Below are 17,501 nucleotides of genomic sequence, written 5' to 3' on the forward strand. Positions count from 1 at the left end.
TTCGTCTGGGGACATTAAAGTCCCAGGTTTATGCGACTCCTGTACTTAATGTTGATATTCTGACAGCGTATCCAAACTGAATTTCACGAAATACGAAACACTCCAGGAACTTTCAACAGAGTACGCCAGAGCATGTAACGCAGGTTTAGGGGATACATCGAATCAGGAGGAAGTCACTTCGAGCAATTTTTGTAACATTAAATTTTGTCTTGTAACTCTGAAATAAATTATTTTGAGACCAATGTTCACATGAACCTTTTGTAATGTTTTTGTGTTACGAACACAGCCCCGAAATATTTGACACAAATTTAGATACACCCTGTATATATCTGGGTCATTGATCCACGAACGCGAGCATATCTAATGCGTGTGTTCCCGGACGCGAGCCGAGCTGAACGCTCTGTATATACATACATTAGGTGGAAGTGTCCGGAGAAAATGTGTCATTCTCGACAAAATTTTCTTGGCGTTTCATCTTTTTGAACCCGGGTTTCTTGCCTTCCAATGTGACGTCATAGCGTTCTGCTAACGGCGCGTCAGAGTCTGTCAATTAAGAAGAGTAATTTCTGTTCCTCCGGTGCCTAGGTGTAGGGGATAGTGAAGAATGACGTTATGAAGTCAGGCCGTGTACTGCAGCATCGAGCCGTGTTTTCGTTGAAAAAGCCCCCCACTCCAACCCTACAGTTCCCCTCCTCTCTGTTCTTGTTGCTCTCCATCTCGCACAGCAACTCTTGGACCGTAGATTACATCCATCCTTCCTTTCCCTCCAACCTACCCGCACCACCTTTCCACGCATCACCTTCTTCCGGGTTCCATCTTGAACTGTCATCTTTATATCTAACCTCACCCCATCTGCAGCGGGCGGCGATCTTCGCTCGAATTAATAACCTGCAACACAACGAAAACGCCAACCGACTCCTCATGTTTATGTGGCTCGTAATTGACGTTGAAATTTCTTTTTACAGCCGCCCCTTTCGGGGATTGCATTAAAATTACTTCCTATCCTCTTTACGTTGTTGAATGCCAACACTAAAATAATATTCATATCTTATTGTGATTATTTATTTTTATTTGGTTACTTAACGACGCTGTATCAACTACTAGGCTGTAACGGGCGCATACGAATTGAGCACAATATAGGGTCTACTTCAGTGATGTCAAGGCAAGCTCATTTTTTCTAAGACCGGATTCTTATGTAATTACACTAGCCGTACCCGTGCGGTCCGCTACACCCGTTAGAAATAAATATAAAGTAATTACATAATTAAAATAGGACATTTGATCCAGGGAACATTCGTGTTTGATATAAGGATAAATCGTTTATTATGTTACTTAATTTAAATTGTATTTGCATAATTAAAATGCGATCATTTTGATCCAGAGACCACTCATTTGGTCATAAAAATTATTTTAGGAAATACAGGAAACGAATGTACAGAATAGCCTATCAAGTTTTCTGTGCATAAGAAGCTATTTTAATCTTACCTGTCCTCAGTTCACTCAGAAGTTACTGTAATAACATTATATCATTATGTCCATACAGAGAAACTACACTTTCCAATGGTGAAATAATAATTAATTATACAAATCGGTTAATTTAGCTTCCGATATTGCTTCATACAAACATAGAAACATTTTCTGTAGGCTCTGATTCATAGCTTTCGATTGTTGTTGACCAAGGCCCCTTATAGACGAAGTGATTTGTTTATTTCATTACACGGCCTTAGATGGCAGTTATTTTAATTTTAAAACTCATTTATCTCATTAAATATCAGTCCTATCAAAATTTTTCAAAGCATAAAACTTATCGGAAATGATTTTTAAAGAGATGTTTGTTATGTAACATTTTTCATAAAAATCAATAATAAGCGAGATATTTCCATTTATTTAATTCATTCCCCCTTATAACCCCTCTTTTAAATAATGTATTTTGAATGCCATATAGCCTATAATCTAAGTTACAACGAACTTAATTTATATTCCAATTTTCATCGAAATCCGTTCAGCCATTATCGCGTGAAAAGGTAACAAACTTACAGACAGACAGATAGACAGACAGACAGACAGACAGACATACAAACAAAAATTTCAAAAAAGCGATTTTCGGTTTAAGGGTGGTTAATTATATATGTTAGGACCAATTATTTTTGGAAAATCGAAAATTACCAGAAAAATTTCGGCTACAGATTTATTATTAGTATAGATATTGCATTCCTTTACTTGTAGGCTACTGAAAATGACACTGAAAATGACAAATGTCGGCGATTTGTGGTTCTGATATGGTTATAGTTGAGTTTCAGTTTACATATTTTTACATATTCTTAGTAATATTACATATTTTACATACAGGAACATCATTTTATTTTTACTTCAATATTTATTGTACCTGAGTTTTTTAATGTACTTGACTCTCACCCCCTCTACTAGTAAACTTCCAACCGTTCTCCACACAGAACCAAGCGTATACAGTCAAAGTCGCCTTATGGTCATAGTAAACACAAACAGTACTGAAATAGTGAGTATAGTACGTTCCAGAAATATGTTCGCGTTTTCCTGTAACGAAAGAACTTTCAATATTGAATCATATTCTCGCACAGGTACTGTCGTCTGTTTGCCTATGTTCCCCCACCCACTTCTGCTTCCCCTCTGTAAAGGCTAGTGCCTGGGCATTCTTAGCTCTTTTCTGAAAACATTAATTTCTGTTAGGAATTGGACGTCTCTGTAATATTATACAACTGTTTCAAATAACTTAAATGAAAGGGCCTCGTTAATAACTGTCACGTGATTTTCACCCTTTCTACGACCCTGCGACAAAACCACTTGGACGGACAATAGATAGCATGTCTGAGTAATTTTATCTTTTCGGATCCGGCAGAAGTGAAGACTGGATTTAAGTACGTAAGGTAATTTTTATAGAGCAGGTACAGAATTATTTCAACATGAGTTACTATACGAAGGACAAAACTGGTAATTGGAATTTGGTACAATAGTCTACAGTGCCATAATATGCAAAAAAGAACTGAAGCCTATATCGAAATGAACGGCCACCATTTTCAAAATTGTGTTTAAATATCCATATTATGATTATTTTTCAGTTTAACTTCATTCTCTATATTGTATGCTAATGTGCTGTAGACAATATAATATACACTGTATAGTGAATACGTCTGAATGGATAGCTCAGTTCGTAACTAAAAACACTTATTGTTAATACGGTATTGTATTTTGATTAAAGAAAAACCCAATGAAAATTATCAAACTCAAAATCGCGATATTTCCTACTTTACGTAAATGGATGAACTACTTTTCTTCCCTCCTAAACCTAGTAAAGTGATTTATTTGTATTTTACTCCAGTATCATCGAACTCCAGTCGTGGAAAGTGGTTAGCAAATGACATTTCCTGTTCTCAACGTTAATCCAAAGGTATAGCCAGGTTAATATTAGAAATGTTAGTAAAAATAAAATGATGTCCCTGTATTATGCAAAGAAAGTAACATTTTTATACATATCTAGGAAATTATTGTGTTTTTAATTTCTTTTATTAAATTCTTTTTATTTTTCAGAGTAAATTATTGTTTTTTTTTTCATATGTACTTGGACATATGTCTTAACGTCCCTATCCTATTACTCCGATTGGAGGGCCGTCTTTTGTTCTCACTGCAGTAAACGATGCTGGTAAAGAGGGAGGGCTCGGAAACTGACGTCGTTATGTTTTGTTCACAACTATAGAAAATACTTCAGTTTCTAAAGCTGGCTTAAGACAATAGTTCTTTTATAAATTAAAAAAAACAAACATAAAACTACGGATTCCAACTCTTTGTCTGTAAAACATAATAGTTTGGAGTGCCTCAACACTACTGGGTGTTCATTTCAAAGTGTGTCATGACGTCACTGTTGTTGGGTCACCGATTTGAAGCGAGTTTCAGCTTATATGTCAGAGAAGTAGCCTATTATTTAAGGCGTTTTTCAATCTGAACTTGAGAACGTGTACGGTATAACTTGAACGTCGTAGCAACAGATGGCGGTCTGTACGGTCTGTGTGCTGCCATAACCTCTTTCGAACTGTGTTTTGCGCCGGCAAGTCGTACGCAGGGTATTTGTTATCATCGGTTGCGTACTGTAACATTCCACAACACAAATAAAATGCTCCGTGTCCATGTTGACCGTCGAAGTTAATGTCAACAAATACGTAAGTAATCGTCTTAACCCTCTCCCCATATCCCGACAGTACGTATTTTCAGACAGTTCACATTCCTGCTACTACCGGCGTTACCGTACGTATCGGTACGTACTCTTCAAAATGAACGCCGTACTTGCTAGGCAACTTCTCTGCCTCACAGGCTATACACCTCTGCGGAAGTGTAGGAAGATTGAATTCTCTAGGCTCATCGGCTAGCCACATGACGGCATACAGCGAGCCATGACACATTTTGAACTGAACACCCAGTATACATTTGCCCTAATGCTTTCTCAGAATCTAGGATGGTCAAATGTCCCGGTCATTTAACTAGGTTACAAATTGAAAGTAGACTATTAGCGTGGGGTTTGAGTCGGGTGTCAGATAAATGAAATTCCATTTTATGTGTCAAAGAAAAATATTTTTGTAGGAAATCTTAAGGCACAAGAAAAAAAAGCATAAATTTTGGCAGAGACAAGTTGCATTTGCATACTATACAATGAGATGGAAATGGCAAATCACTTTCCAGGCTGCAGCCTCCCACTTCAACTGACCAGTTAAATTGTGACGATATTTTTGTGAATTTAATGCATTAATAAATTGTGATTTTAAATTACATATTTTATTAATATTACATATTTAATTACATATTTCCCCGACATTTACTACATTTTTATGTACATATTTCGCACTTTCATATTTCATAAAAATCCGGGGCCTACTGATAGCATAATAAAGAGTTAAGAAGGAATATTCACATGAATTCCACAGTAGTACAATTATACTTTACTAAGTGAATGAAACATCATTTATAAAGAAAGTGATATCCCAAAGAAAGAGACTGAGTATGACATAATAAGTTGGATTTGATCTTGATGATATCTTTAGCCTTATAAAAGTAATCAATAACCTAATCAAAAAAAATTATAGTACAAATCAAAGTTACATAGGTATATGTTTTAACTGTAACTAATATTACATAACAAAATTCTTACCGCATTATGTTTTTAAAGTGATACTGGTGAGCAACTTCCTACCATCAGAATATTAAATTATTTTTTCGAAATCTGCTGAAGCTATATAGCTGACGTTTTACCAACATATGGGCACATATCTTTTGTTTATGATGTAACAGTAGTTCCTTTGTTAACTCATTTCCTTACAAACATTTCCCATTCGAATATTTTCAAAATTGCAGTACACTATCTTCCGTAATACTTATTAGATTTACGAAAAAATTGTTTCAGTACCTGTAAGGCTACTAAATAAACATATCTGAAAATTTCACTTTTCTGTAAAAAAAAGTTGAGAAAGTATTCCTTTTGAATAAAAAGCAAACTTGTGAAAAATTAGCATTAAAATTAAAACTTACATTCTTGTAATGCACTTATAGTTCTCAGACGTATCTAAAAATTAACAATGATACAGTTTTAATAAGTTGTCTTCCCTTTATCTATTGAATCAATGCTGGCCATCTCTGTATATAGCTCGACCAAGCGAAATATACTACCTCTTTTGTCTGTCTCTTTCCTTCTCTCTGTAAAGCGCTCAGGCTCTTCTGAGCTCTAAGGCGCGCGCTTGCGCCTATGGACATCATTTGACAGGACTGGTCAACCTGAATAGTCCTTACTTATTCGAGTAGATCACAAACAATCTGGAATCGTTCATTTGCGTTGAGCACAAACAATTTGACACAATTTCCTTCCCATTTTCTACTGACTTAGGACTCTCAACATTGATGTTGCTGATATTGTTAAAAATGCTGGTCAGAATTACGTTTCTGGCAAGGTTAAAAATGTTGCCCGCAATTACAGTAAAATCGTGTAACTCTTTAATTAAAAAGATTTGCAGTGATAGGCTGCTCGTTTTATATAATCTAATGAAGAAATTACCGCTGTCTTATATTTTAATAATACGTCTTTAAAAATATCTCGTTTTTTACTTCGTCGAGCGGATTTCTTTTAGCGGTTGCAACTTCTTTAATTTTGGGAAATGAAATTTTTTTAATGAAAAAAGTGCTTGAAATTATTATTGGAGATTCCTTTACAATTTCCTGTAATTATTTTACTCTTTTACATATCTATTAAGGATGTAAAAAATAAAATGAAGGGATATGTAATGTGTTCAATGGTACAACAGGTTCATGTGCCTTGGAAGATACCCTCTTGTAATTTGAAACACATGGAATATAGGTGGGAATATAAGCTGTAAAAACTGACAATCATATTTAAATGTATTTGCCATCATAAACCAGAGCAGGCTTCTCTGATTAAGATTTTATTTCCTGGAGGAATAATAACTGCTTAACAGCTTTCTTCAAGTCATCCGGATCTAGGAGCCTCTTAAGTCCAGACTTACTTCGTGACAGGATCTTAAAAGTAAAAGAAAAACAAAAACCGATAGTAACGTGTACCTTGTAACATGTTCCATAGTACAATATGTTTTGTGTTCAAAGATACAATAGGGTGCACGTTTAAACAAAAATTTCTCCCAAACTAGAGATTCGAATAAATGATGGAAATTAAAATACGTTATTACTCACCAGATGATGGGGAACACACTGTACTTGATTAATAGTAACAAATACAATCTGGTTTTGTGTTAGAAAACATATATCAATGAACGAAATGTTTACTTTCGGTAGTAAATATATTTTTTTGTCCACAGAACTTACACTTTGCAATAAATCAAACTGAAACTACGATCAGCGCTACTTTGTGGCTTTCTCTACAATCTACTTCAGTTTGAGTCCTCTAGGAAATTAAAAACAAAAAACGTTCAAAGGTACACTATGCCGAAGGTACAAGTCTCCCCAAAAATGTCTATACCTAGGGTAGATAGGCCTGCGTTTGAATCATAGTGAAAATATGTTGTGAGCTGGTACTGATTTCGAAATGTCGCTTTATATGAAGAGAAAGTAGGCTATATTGAGTTCACTTTATTAATGACTTCTCTTGTCGTAGACCCATACTCTCCAGTTGTAGTCACAAAGAAGATTAAAACATAGAGACCAACTCAACTTTACTTTCATTCCCGACTCTTGGTGACATAAGTATTTTACGTGCTGCTGTATCATGGATACTTACTTACTTACTGGCTTTTAAGGAACTCGGAGGTTCATTGCCGCAATCACATAAGCCCGCCATTGGTCCCTATCCTGAGCAAGATTAATCCATTGTCTATCATCAAATCCCACCTCCCTCAAATCCATTTTAATATTATCTTCCCACCTACGTATCGGCCTCCCTAAAGGTCTTTTTCCCTCCGGCCTCTCAAATAACACTCTATATGCATTTCTGGATTCGCCCATACGTGCTACATGCCCTACCCATCTCAAACGTCTGGCTTTAATGTTCCTAATTATGTCAGGTGAAGAATACAGTACAATGCGTGCAGTTCTGTGTTGTGTAACTTTCTCCGTTCTCCTGTAACTTCATCCCTTTTAGCCCCAAATATTTTCCTAAGAACTTTATTCTCAAACTCCCTTAACCTATGTTCCTCTCTCTAAGTGAGAGTCCAAGTTTCACAACCATACAGAACAACCGGTAATATAACTGTTTTATGAATTCTAACTTTCAGATTTTTTGACAGCAGACTGGATGATAAAAGCTTCTCAACCGAATAATAACACGCATATCCCATATTTATTCTGCGTTTAATTTCCTCCCGAGTTTGTTACTGTTGCTCCCAAGATATTTGTACTTCTCCACCTCTTCAAAAGATAAATTTCCAATTTTTATATTTCCATTTCGTACAATATTCTTGTCTCGAGACATAATCATATACTTTGTCTTTTCGGGATTTACTTCCAAACCTATCTCTTTACTTGATTCCAGTAAAATTCCCGTGTTTTCCCTAATCGTTTGTGGATTTTCTCCTAACATATTCACGTCATCCGCATAGACAAGCAGCTGATGTAACCCGTTCAATTCCAAACCCTCTCTGTTATCCTGGACTTTCCTAATGGCATACTCTAGAGCAAAGTTAAGGAGTAAAAGTGATAGTGCATCTCCCTGCTTTAGCCCACAGTGGTATCATGGATACAGCGTACAAATTTTTTCCTTTGTTTTCCTAAACTATAATGTGAATATTATAAAATACCATGGGTGATATCTGGCTTATTTGATCAAAGATCCGGTTTAACCTTTCAATTGATAAATCGAACGTAAAGAACATATTAAATGATATGGAACGTATCTCGATAAATTGTGTTTAATGGCATAATTATATTGAACGTATTAAATTAATTTCCTCCGGTGAAGCTTGGTCATTAAATAATAAAAGTTGCTTAACATACTTATAGAGTTTCCTGTGTATGCTACGAAATGTTTTGATGACTTGAACATTCCAAACTCGTCCCCGATTTTAATCTTCTGCTTCCCTGCTTTGCTACTAGTATCACAAAATAGAATCAGACTTAAAATTGCATACAGTGAGAGTAAACAGTCATAAAGCACACGAAGTGAATAGATAGAGAGAGACGAAGTAAATATAAACCATTTCCTGGAACACCCCCAACTTTCAAATGCTGGCAAGAATTCTGCTCCAATAACCTTCGCTCTAGGAAGTCGACAAAACACGATGTGTTTCCTCGAATATTTAGTGTAGGCTTTATTGCTCTGTTTGATATCCATCGCCACAAATTGTGAAGGCAATATTGCAAATTTAATACCACTTTCCCCTGCAGAGATGGTCCACTCCGTAGCATGCCGATGTATTCCATAGAGGTCACAGGTAGGCCTATACGTATTGTACAGGGACATCATTTTATTTTACTTCAACTTTTATTGTACCTGAGTTTTTGAATGTACTCCACTCCCACCCCCTTCTACTAACCAAGTTCCAACTGTCCTCCACACAGAACCAAGCCCGCAGTACCGAGTTAGTGATTATAGTACGTTTCAGAAATATGTTCGCGTTTTCCGCTGACGAAAATTTCCAATATTGAGTCATATTTTCGCACAGGTACTGTCGTCCGTTTGCCTACGTCGCATCTCGATTCCCCCACCTACTTCTGCTCGCTCCAATGTAAAGACTAGTGGCTGTGCTTTCTTAGCTCTTTTCTGAAAACATTAATTTCTGTTAGAAATTAATTGGACTTCCACGTAATATTATGCAACTGTTTAAAATAACTTAAATAAAAGGGCCTCGTTAAGTAATTCACTACCACGTAATTTCCCCCCCCCCGTTTCTACGATCCTGCGACATAACCACTTGGACGGACAGTAGATAGCATGTCTGAGTAATTTTATCTGTGCGGCTCGGGCAGAAGTGAAGACTGAATTTACAGGTACTCTTTTATAGAGTAGTTACAGAATTTTTTCAACATGAGTTACTAAGTATGAAGGAGGAAACTGGTAATTGGAATTAGATGCAATAGTCTATAGTGCGATAATAGGCACAATGGAACTGAAGCCTGTATCGAAATGAACGGCCACCATTTTCAAAAATGTGTTTAAATATCCATATTATGATTATTTTTCATTTTGACTTCATTCTCTATATCGTAGGCTAATGTGCTGTAGACAGTATAATATACACTGCATAATGAATACGTTTGCATGGATAACTCAGTTCGTGAGTAAAAACACTTACTATTAATACTGCATTGTATTTTGATTAAACAAAACCTAATGAAAATTATTACACTCAAAATCGCGATATTTCCTAGTTTACGTAAATGGATGAACTACTTTTCTTCCCTCCTGTACCTAGTAAAGTGATCTGTTTGTATTTTACGCCAGTATCATCGAACTCCAGTCGTGGAAGGGGGTAGCAAACAGTGTTTTCGGGTCTCAATCATTAATCCAAAGGTATAGCCAGGTTAATATTAAAAATGTTAGTAAAAATAAAATGATGTCCCTGTATAAACCAAATTAATACTGGAATATGATTTTAAAGGGCATCTTTCTATATTTTCATTTTTCGACTGCTCATTCATTGTCGATCAAACTGGAGAAAGCGAAGTGAATTCGAAGCTTATTTTCATTCTTTCATTGTTTCATAGTGTTCTGCCCAAGGACAGGTCTTTCACTGCAAACCCAGGATTCTACAGTCTTTCCCATTTTCTGCCTTCCTCTTTGTCTCCGCAAATGATCCATATATCTTAATGTCGTCTATAATCTAATATCTTCTTCCGCTCCGAACTCTTCTCCCGTTCACAATTCCTTCCAGTGCATCTGTCAATAGGCAGTTTCTTCTCAACCAGTGATTCTCTTTCTGATCAGTTTCAGCATCATTCTTTCTTCATCCACTCTTTCCAACACAGCTTCGTTTCTTACTCTGTCCAGTTCACACTCTCTATACTTCTCCATATCCACATTCTAAATGCTTCTATTCGCTTTGTCGTAATGCCCATGTTCCTGCCCCATACAATGCTACACTCCACACAAAACACTTCACTAGTTTCTTCCTTAGTTCTTTCTCGAGAGGGTCGCAGAAGATGCTCCTTTTTATATTAAAACCTTCCTTTGCCATATCTATTCTACTTTTGACTTCCTGGTAGCAGCTCATGTTATTGCTTATACAGGGACATCATTTTATGTTTACTTGCATTTTTATTGTGCCTGCATTTCTGAATGTACTTCACTCCCACCCCTTCACTAATGTCCTTGCTCCCGTCAGACACACAAACTTACGGCCGCTGTTACATTCAAAATCTTCAAGCAGTGAAGTAAACACTGCAGTGTATAGTGTGTTTCAGAAATATGGTTGCGTTTTCTATAGAAGAAAGAACCTATATTAATAATATCGTACTAAAAAATTATATTCGAGAAACGATAAATTCAATTTCAGAGAATATGCTTCAAAATGTTTTTAATAATATGCGTAAAGAATTGAAGCCTGCATTGTAATGAACGGCAACCATTTTCAGCAACTTGTTTAAAAATTCAGATTAGCTTATTTTGAATTGAGGTGGCTACAAGCAAAGGAATGCTAGTGACATTTGTAATAACATGAGTCAAGTGCATCCAGTGTAAGCTAAAGTATCTAAAATTTTAGTGGCAAAGGGATATTTTAATCTCATCACACATTAAAATTTAAATAACAATTTCACCGATTTTACGAAAGTTTAAATATTTAAACCCCATTATCTCAAAAGTAACTTAAGTGCACTTAGAGCCCTTTACTTATAACCCCCACAATATAAATGCACTCTCTATATTGTATGTTAACACCAATAATAAAATTAATATGCTAAATAAAGTAGACATTACATAATGAACATAGCCGCCTGAAAAGTTGAGTTTTTGAAAAAAAATGTTACTACTCTACTGTATTTTGATAAATTCCATAAAAGTGATGATCAAACTGAAAATCGTAATATCGTACTACCCTACAACATAAATGGACACACTACTTTTCTCTCCTCCTATACTCAGTAAAATGATTTGTTTACATATTGCACTAGCAACATCAAACTCCTGTAATGGAAGGGGGCAACAGTGTTTCCGAGTATAGCCAGGTTAATGTTAAAAATGTTGGTAAAAATAATGTGATGTCCCTGTAGTACACTCCAAGCATTTGAAGCTGTCCAATTGCTCTACTGCCTCATACAGAATTCGTAAGTTTACCTTCTTTACTTTTCTTCCTATGACCACGGTCTTCGTCTTGTTGGAATTTATCTTCATGTCATACTGCTCACAGCTGTCATTTGGCTCTTGTAGCATACCCTTAGTGTCATCTCCTCTTCCGCTAACAATGCCATATCATCATCAAATCCTATACTGTTTATTTTTTTTGCTTCTACTATCACTCCTCCCATGTTCTGAAAGCAGTTCTTCAATAAATTCTCCAAGTAGATGTTGAACACGGTAGGTGATAAAGAGCATTTTTGTCGTACTCCTCTCCCTATGTCACTTCCTTCTGACATTTCTTCTCCTATCCTCACTTTGACTCGTTTCATATAAAGGTTACTGAACAGCCTCCTGTAATGGCCTAGGCTTTTATTGGCATGCGGTCTCCTTCCAACGTTTCAAGTATCGACCCACGGATATTTCCCTTCCAGCTCTGAGGTGGAAGAAATGCCGAGGAAATCTGAAGCGATCCATTCTGTTGACATGCTGGAGCTAATTCTGTCTATCATTATTGAGACCTTCATGAGGAGGTGTTATTTTTAGTGCAATTGATCTATCAAAATATTTAATCGTTAACTATTTGAATTTAATCGATTAATCGTAATCGATAGATTAATCGAGTTTTGATCGAGTTGAAAAAATGTTTTAATGTATTTCAATACACAGTTATTGTTAAATTTAACTTGTGTTCGGTGATAAGCATAAGTATTAAATATTGTGTATCTGTATATAGTGTATTGTTATATTACAAAACAACTATTTTAATTACTTACTGACATATTTTTTATGATGCTTATAATTTAGTATGTCAATTTCTTCCGAAAGTTTTGAGACAAACATAAATAACAAGAAGTAAGAAGACTCACCTAGTTAATACTGCTTCATCCATGTTTTTAAACATGTAAGTGAACTGGAACTGCAAAAGTACTGCGGTCGAAACAGATAACTGGCCCCTATTGTAATCGAATTACCAGATTTTAGAAAGAGAAGAATGTAGTTACGCTCTCATTTGCACAGTGTAGACATGGCTATTTTATAAGGGATGAGGGGGACGAATCCCAGAAAGTATTTATCTCATATGCTAGGAAGATGAGCTGACAGCAAGGCGGAAGTTTTCTTGGAAAACCATAAAAGTTAATAAGGGTTTCGCATTGTGTTTCAACTTTCAATAGAGGTAGACCAGGTCACTGTCCTTATATCTCCATCTCTTTCTGAAGTGTTTGTACAAATATTTTCCAAACGCTACCTGGTTTACAGTTAGAAAATAACAGTACTGTTGTGCTTTTAAGTAAGGAATTTCCGAAAGATAAATATTGTCGGAAGTTTTAGTATGAGTTTGTATTAACAAAATAATAATTAATATCAACTTGTCCACACCTGTGGAGTAACGGTCAGCGCGTCTGGCCCGAAACCAGGTGGCCCGGGTTCGATTTCCGGTCGGGGCAAGTTACCTGGTTGAGGTTTTTTCCGGGGTTTTCCCTCAATCCAATATAAGCAAATTCTGGGTAACTTTCGGTGTTGGACTCCGGACTCATTTCACCTGCATTATCACCTTCATCTCATTCAGACGCTAAATAACCAAAGATGTTGATAAAGCGTCCTAAAATAACCTACTAAAATAAAAAAAATATCAACTACAACCAATTAATTTTAATCGACTCGATTATTCGATTAAATATTTTTATCGATTAATCTTACAACGAAATTGATCGATTAATCGATTAAATCCCACAACACTAGTTATTTTATTTCCCTTCTTATGAGGTTTCTTTGCCTCCAGTGGTGCAGGAGTAAAACGCTTTCTTCTTGATTCAAGGGTTGAGGATTCTAACTTGACTAGGGACGTGAAAATCTGCATTCAAGTCCTCACTGGAAGGGTATGTTACATAATCATTGCATTGATAAATTTATACAGGGACATCATTTTATTTTTACTAACATTTTTAATAATAACCTATCTATATCTTTGGATTAAAGGTCTAGAATCGGAAACACCGCTTGCTCCCCCTTCCAAGACTGGAGTTCGATGATACTGGCGTAAAATACAAATCACTTTACTAGGTATAGGAGGGAAGAAAAGTAGTTCATTTATGTAAACTAGGAAATATCGCAATTTTGAGTTTGATAATTTCCATTAGGTTTTTGTTTAATCAAAATACAGTACCATATTAACACTTAGTGTTTTTACTCACGAATTGAGCTATCCATTCGGAAGTATTAATTATGCAGTGTATATTGTACTGTTACAGCACATTAGCGTAGAATGTAGAGAATGAAGTTAAATTGAAAAATAATCATAATATGGATATTTAAACACATTTTTGAAAATGGTGGCTCTATATACTACTGTACCTAATTCCAATTACCAGTTTCGTCCTTCGTACGAGTAACTCATGTTGAAATAATTCTGTACCTACTCTATAAAAGAGTACCTTACGTACAGTAAATTTAATCCCCACTTCTGCCCGATCCGAAAAGATAAAATTACTCAGAATTGCTATCTACTGTCCGTTCAAATAGTTTTGTCGCAGGGTCGTAGAAAGGGGGGGATCAGGTGACAGTTAATTACTTAACGATGCCCTTTTATTTAAGTTATTTTAAGGAGTTGTATAATATTACTTAGACGTCCAATTCCTAACAGAAATTAATGTTTTCAGAAAAGAGCTAAGACAGCCCAGTTACTAAACTTTACAGAGGGGCGAACAGAAGCAGGTGGGGGAAACCGGGATGCGACGTAGGCAAACGGACGACAGTACCTGTGCGAAAATATGATTCAATATTGAAAGCTCTTTCGTCACTGGAAAACGCGAACATATTTCTGGAACGTACTATACTCACTAACTCAGTACTGCATACGCGGCCTCGGTTCTGTGTGGAGAACGGTTGAAAGTTTACTAGTACAGGTGGTGGGAGTAAAGTACATTCAAAAACTCAGGTACAATACAAATTAAAGTAAAAATAAAATGATGTCCCTGTATTTTTCACCAAGAAGTATACATACACTGTCAGTACTTACCATCGAAATCAATTTGGACGTCGAAACACAACAAAACTCGTCCTTTTTACAAAGGAAATCGGGTGGCGTAATCACTCACAAATTCAAAACTATGATCTCACAGTTCAAGTTATTAAAAAAAATACTCATGTCACTGCAAGAGCGGAGTGAACAGAATCTATGTTGGAATACAACTACTGTCATTTATACTATACCATCAGAATAACATTTGTGGTGATAAATTTAAATAAACATATCACGAAATTAACCGTGTTACGAAATTAGCCGATTTTGTCCTACAAAGAAACAAGAAGAGGAGCTGTTGTGAGGAGTTTTGTGTGACCTGACTGAACTGTGTCCAGATAATACAGTTCATAGTCGCAATCTTATTGCAAGATTGCAGCACTGCTTTTAGTACAATGTCGTGATGCTGGAATTACAATAGCCTTACCGTGGAGCAGTGGGCGCAGGGGACAGGCGTCCGTGCTAGACGGCAGCAGTGGAGACAATGCCCGGTCATCGCTTCGCCGGATAGGCCCCACGCGTAAGGTTGTTCCACGATCAATACGCTACCTGCACACACATAGGATCACGTCTCACACTTCACATTCAAAATTAAGGCTACGATCACGCACAAATCAGTTGATGCTCTTATATTCCCTTTGCTATTAGTTGTACTTAGGACACAAACGGCAAACCGACGCTGTAAAACACCTTGACATTTCCCCCGTTAAAGTAAGTACAGTGCATATCCCTTTCAGTTCTTCAGTAAAAAAATCTTGGCATTCACATGGATAATAATCTCAACTGGGATTTGCAAATCACAGAAACCTGCAGAAAAGTATATTCTATTATCCATGTGCTAAAAAGGATAAATGTTCATCTCCCCTCTTGCTTAAAAAGGTCTCTTGTGCAGACACTTGTATTTCCCTATTTTGACTATGCTGACATTTTACTGACTGACCTCTCCAACCACAACAAAACGAAACTTCAACGTGCTCATAATTTGTGTGTACGTTTTGTAAGAAATGTTCGTAAATATGATCATATTACTCCGTTCTTGGAAGCAGTAGGTTGGCTTAAACTAGATAAGAAAAGACATTTACATTCACTTCTCTTTCTCTTCGAAATATTGAACTCTTCTATTCCTTCGTACCTGTCGTCTCGGTTTACTTACCTTTCTTCCCACCATAATCTGAACACACGCTCTCGTCATGAAACAATACTAACAATACCATCCCATCGCACCTCCTCATACTCATCCTCTTTCACAATAGCCCTGCCAAGACTCTAGAATTTGTTACCTGCTAGCATCAGGGACTGTCGAAATAAAATTAAATTCAAACGCAAACTTACTAGGCACTTGGTCAGTAATTGATTTCTTGTAAATAGTTCCCTTAATCTATCACAAAATATTTCAATATCCAGTAATTTCATCACTATACAATTTTGTTATTCTAGGTTTCATTTGTAGTTTAGTAAATATAAAATATTCTTTGTTTTTCTATGACTATTACACTCTTACTACGTCATACTACTTTTAACCAATAAAACGGTACGAAAGGACGTATTTCAACCAATCATGGCTGCTTATCGCACAATTTTATCGCGTCCCTAGCATTTGTTTAATTTTATCGCGTCCCTAGCATTTGTTTAATTTTATCGCGTCCCTAGCATTTGTTTAATTTTATCGCGTCCCTAGCATTTGTTTCTTTGTTTGCCAACATTTGAAACTGCGCTGGTCTGGACGTCAAAAATATATATAAAATTACAAACCAATCCAGTCGATGCACAGCAGTTTCAAATATGACTCGCATTGGCATTCAAGAACAAGAATTAATAAAAATCACTGATTATACCTAATGCATCTTCAGAAATCCGATTTACAAATAAATGAAGAGCACCATTCGGAAATCCTGAATAAGTTGAATACACCATGTAGGCCTAAATCAACGAGTTCCACTTCTATTATGCACACGTCCAATATAACATCAATTGAACCACCAACCACATTCAAATTTGAAAATTGTACATTCAATAATTATTCCTTTTAAAATTATTCATTCGGAAATCCTGAATAAGTTGAATACACCATGTAGGCCTAAATCAATGAGTTCCACTTCTATTACGCATACGTCCAATATAACATCAATTGAACCACCAACCACATTCAAATTTGAAAATTGTACATTCAATAATTATTCCTTTTAAAATTATTCATGTTTATTTTTTATGTCATCGTCGTTAATTAAAACTTTTCTAACACTTGTGTATATTAGTTAGGTTATGTTACAGCTTCTGCTCTGCGAAGATAAAAAGAACTTCTGCTATATGATATTATGGATAGTCACGTATCGGAGATTGTTTAATATTTTTATCGAATAGTAATCATTACAGTGTCTGTATAAAGACACTACTGTCATCTAGCATGCATCTAGCGTAATATTTGTAATGTTGAAATGGTACAATAATACATTTGAAGACAGTTGTGTTTTCGTAAGTCAATTAATATTTTATTGTATTGGAGTACTTCGTTACTTCTAATCTTTATATACTTTCTTCTAATCGTGTAATAGTCAATTAAATCCCACTCGAGTTTTGATTTTCTCTAGATAAATCAAAACGTCTAGAGAGATTACTGTTGATAAATTAGCTAGCTTTAATTAGTCAGGTAATCTTTTCATACTTTGATTTTTATTGTAATTGTAATTGTAAATTTAATACTAATTGCAATTTTATTTGTAATTGTAA

The 17,501-nt window shown here is 35.8% G+C and overlaps 2 protein-coding genes across 5 annotated transcripts in view; one reads left to right on the forward strand and one right to left on the reverse strand.

The window, feature by feature from the left end:
* The window catches only part of LOC138707524 (uncharacterized), a 737,224-nt gene that overhangs the window by 48,119 nt on the left and 671,604 nt on the right, over positions 1-17,501 (forward strand). The window lies entirely within an intron of this gene.
* LOC138707523 (SET and MYND domain-containing protein 4-like) overlaps positions 1-17,501 on the reverse strand; it is a 119,316-nt gene that overhangs the window by 30,173 nt on the left and 71,642 nt on the right. For 3 of the 4 annotated variants that reach the window (XR_011334254.1, XM_069837047.1, XM_069837048.1), the window contains one exon: positions 15,202-15,323. Coding sequence is in view for 3 of the 4 variants with exons in the window: in XM_069837047.1 (XP_069693148.1) it covers positions 15,202-15,323 (122 nt within the window). In the remaining variant the exon portion in view is untranslated. Of the gene's footprint in view, positions 1-6,323; positions 6,550-15,201; positions 15,324-17,501 lie in introns of those variants that run through there. The other variant, XM_069837049.1, reaches the window with a different exon arrangement.

This window comes from Periplaneta americana, chromosome 10 (genome assembly GCF_040183065.1).
Source record: "Periplaneta americana isolate PAMFEO1 chromosome 10, P.americana_PAMFEO1_priV1, whole genome shotgun sequence".
Lineage (NCBI taxonomy): Eukaryota > Metazoa > Arthropoda > Insecta > Blattodea > Blattidae > Periplaneta > Periplaneta americana.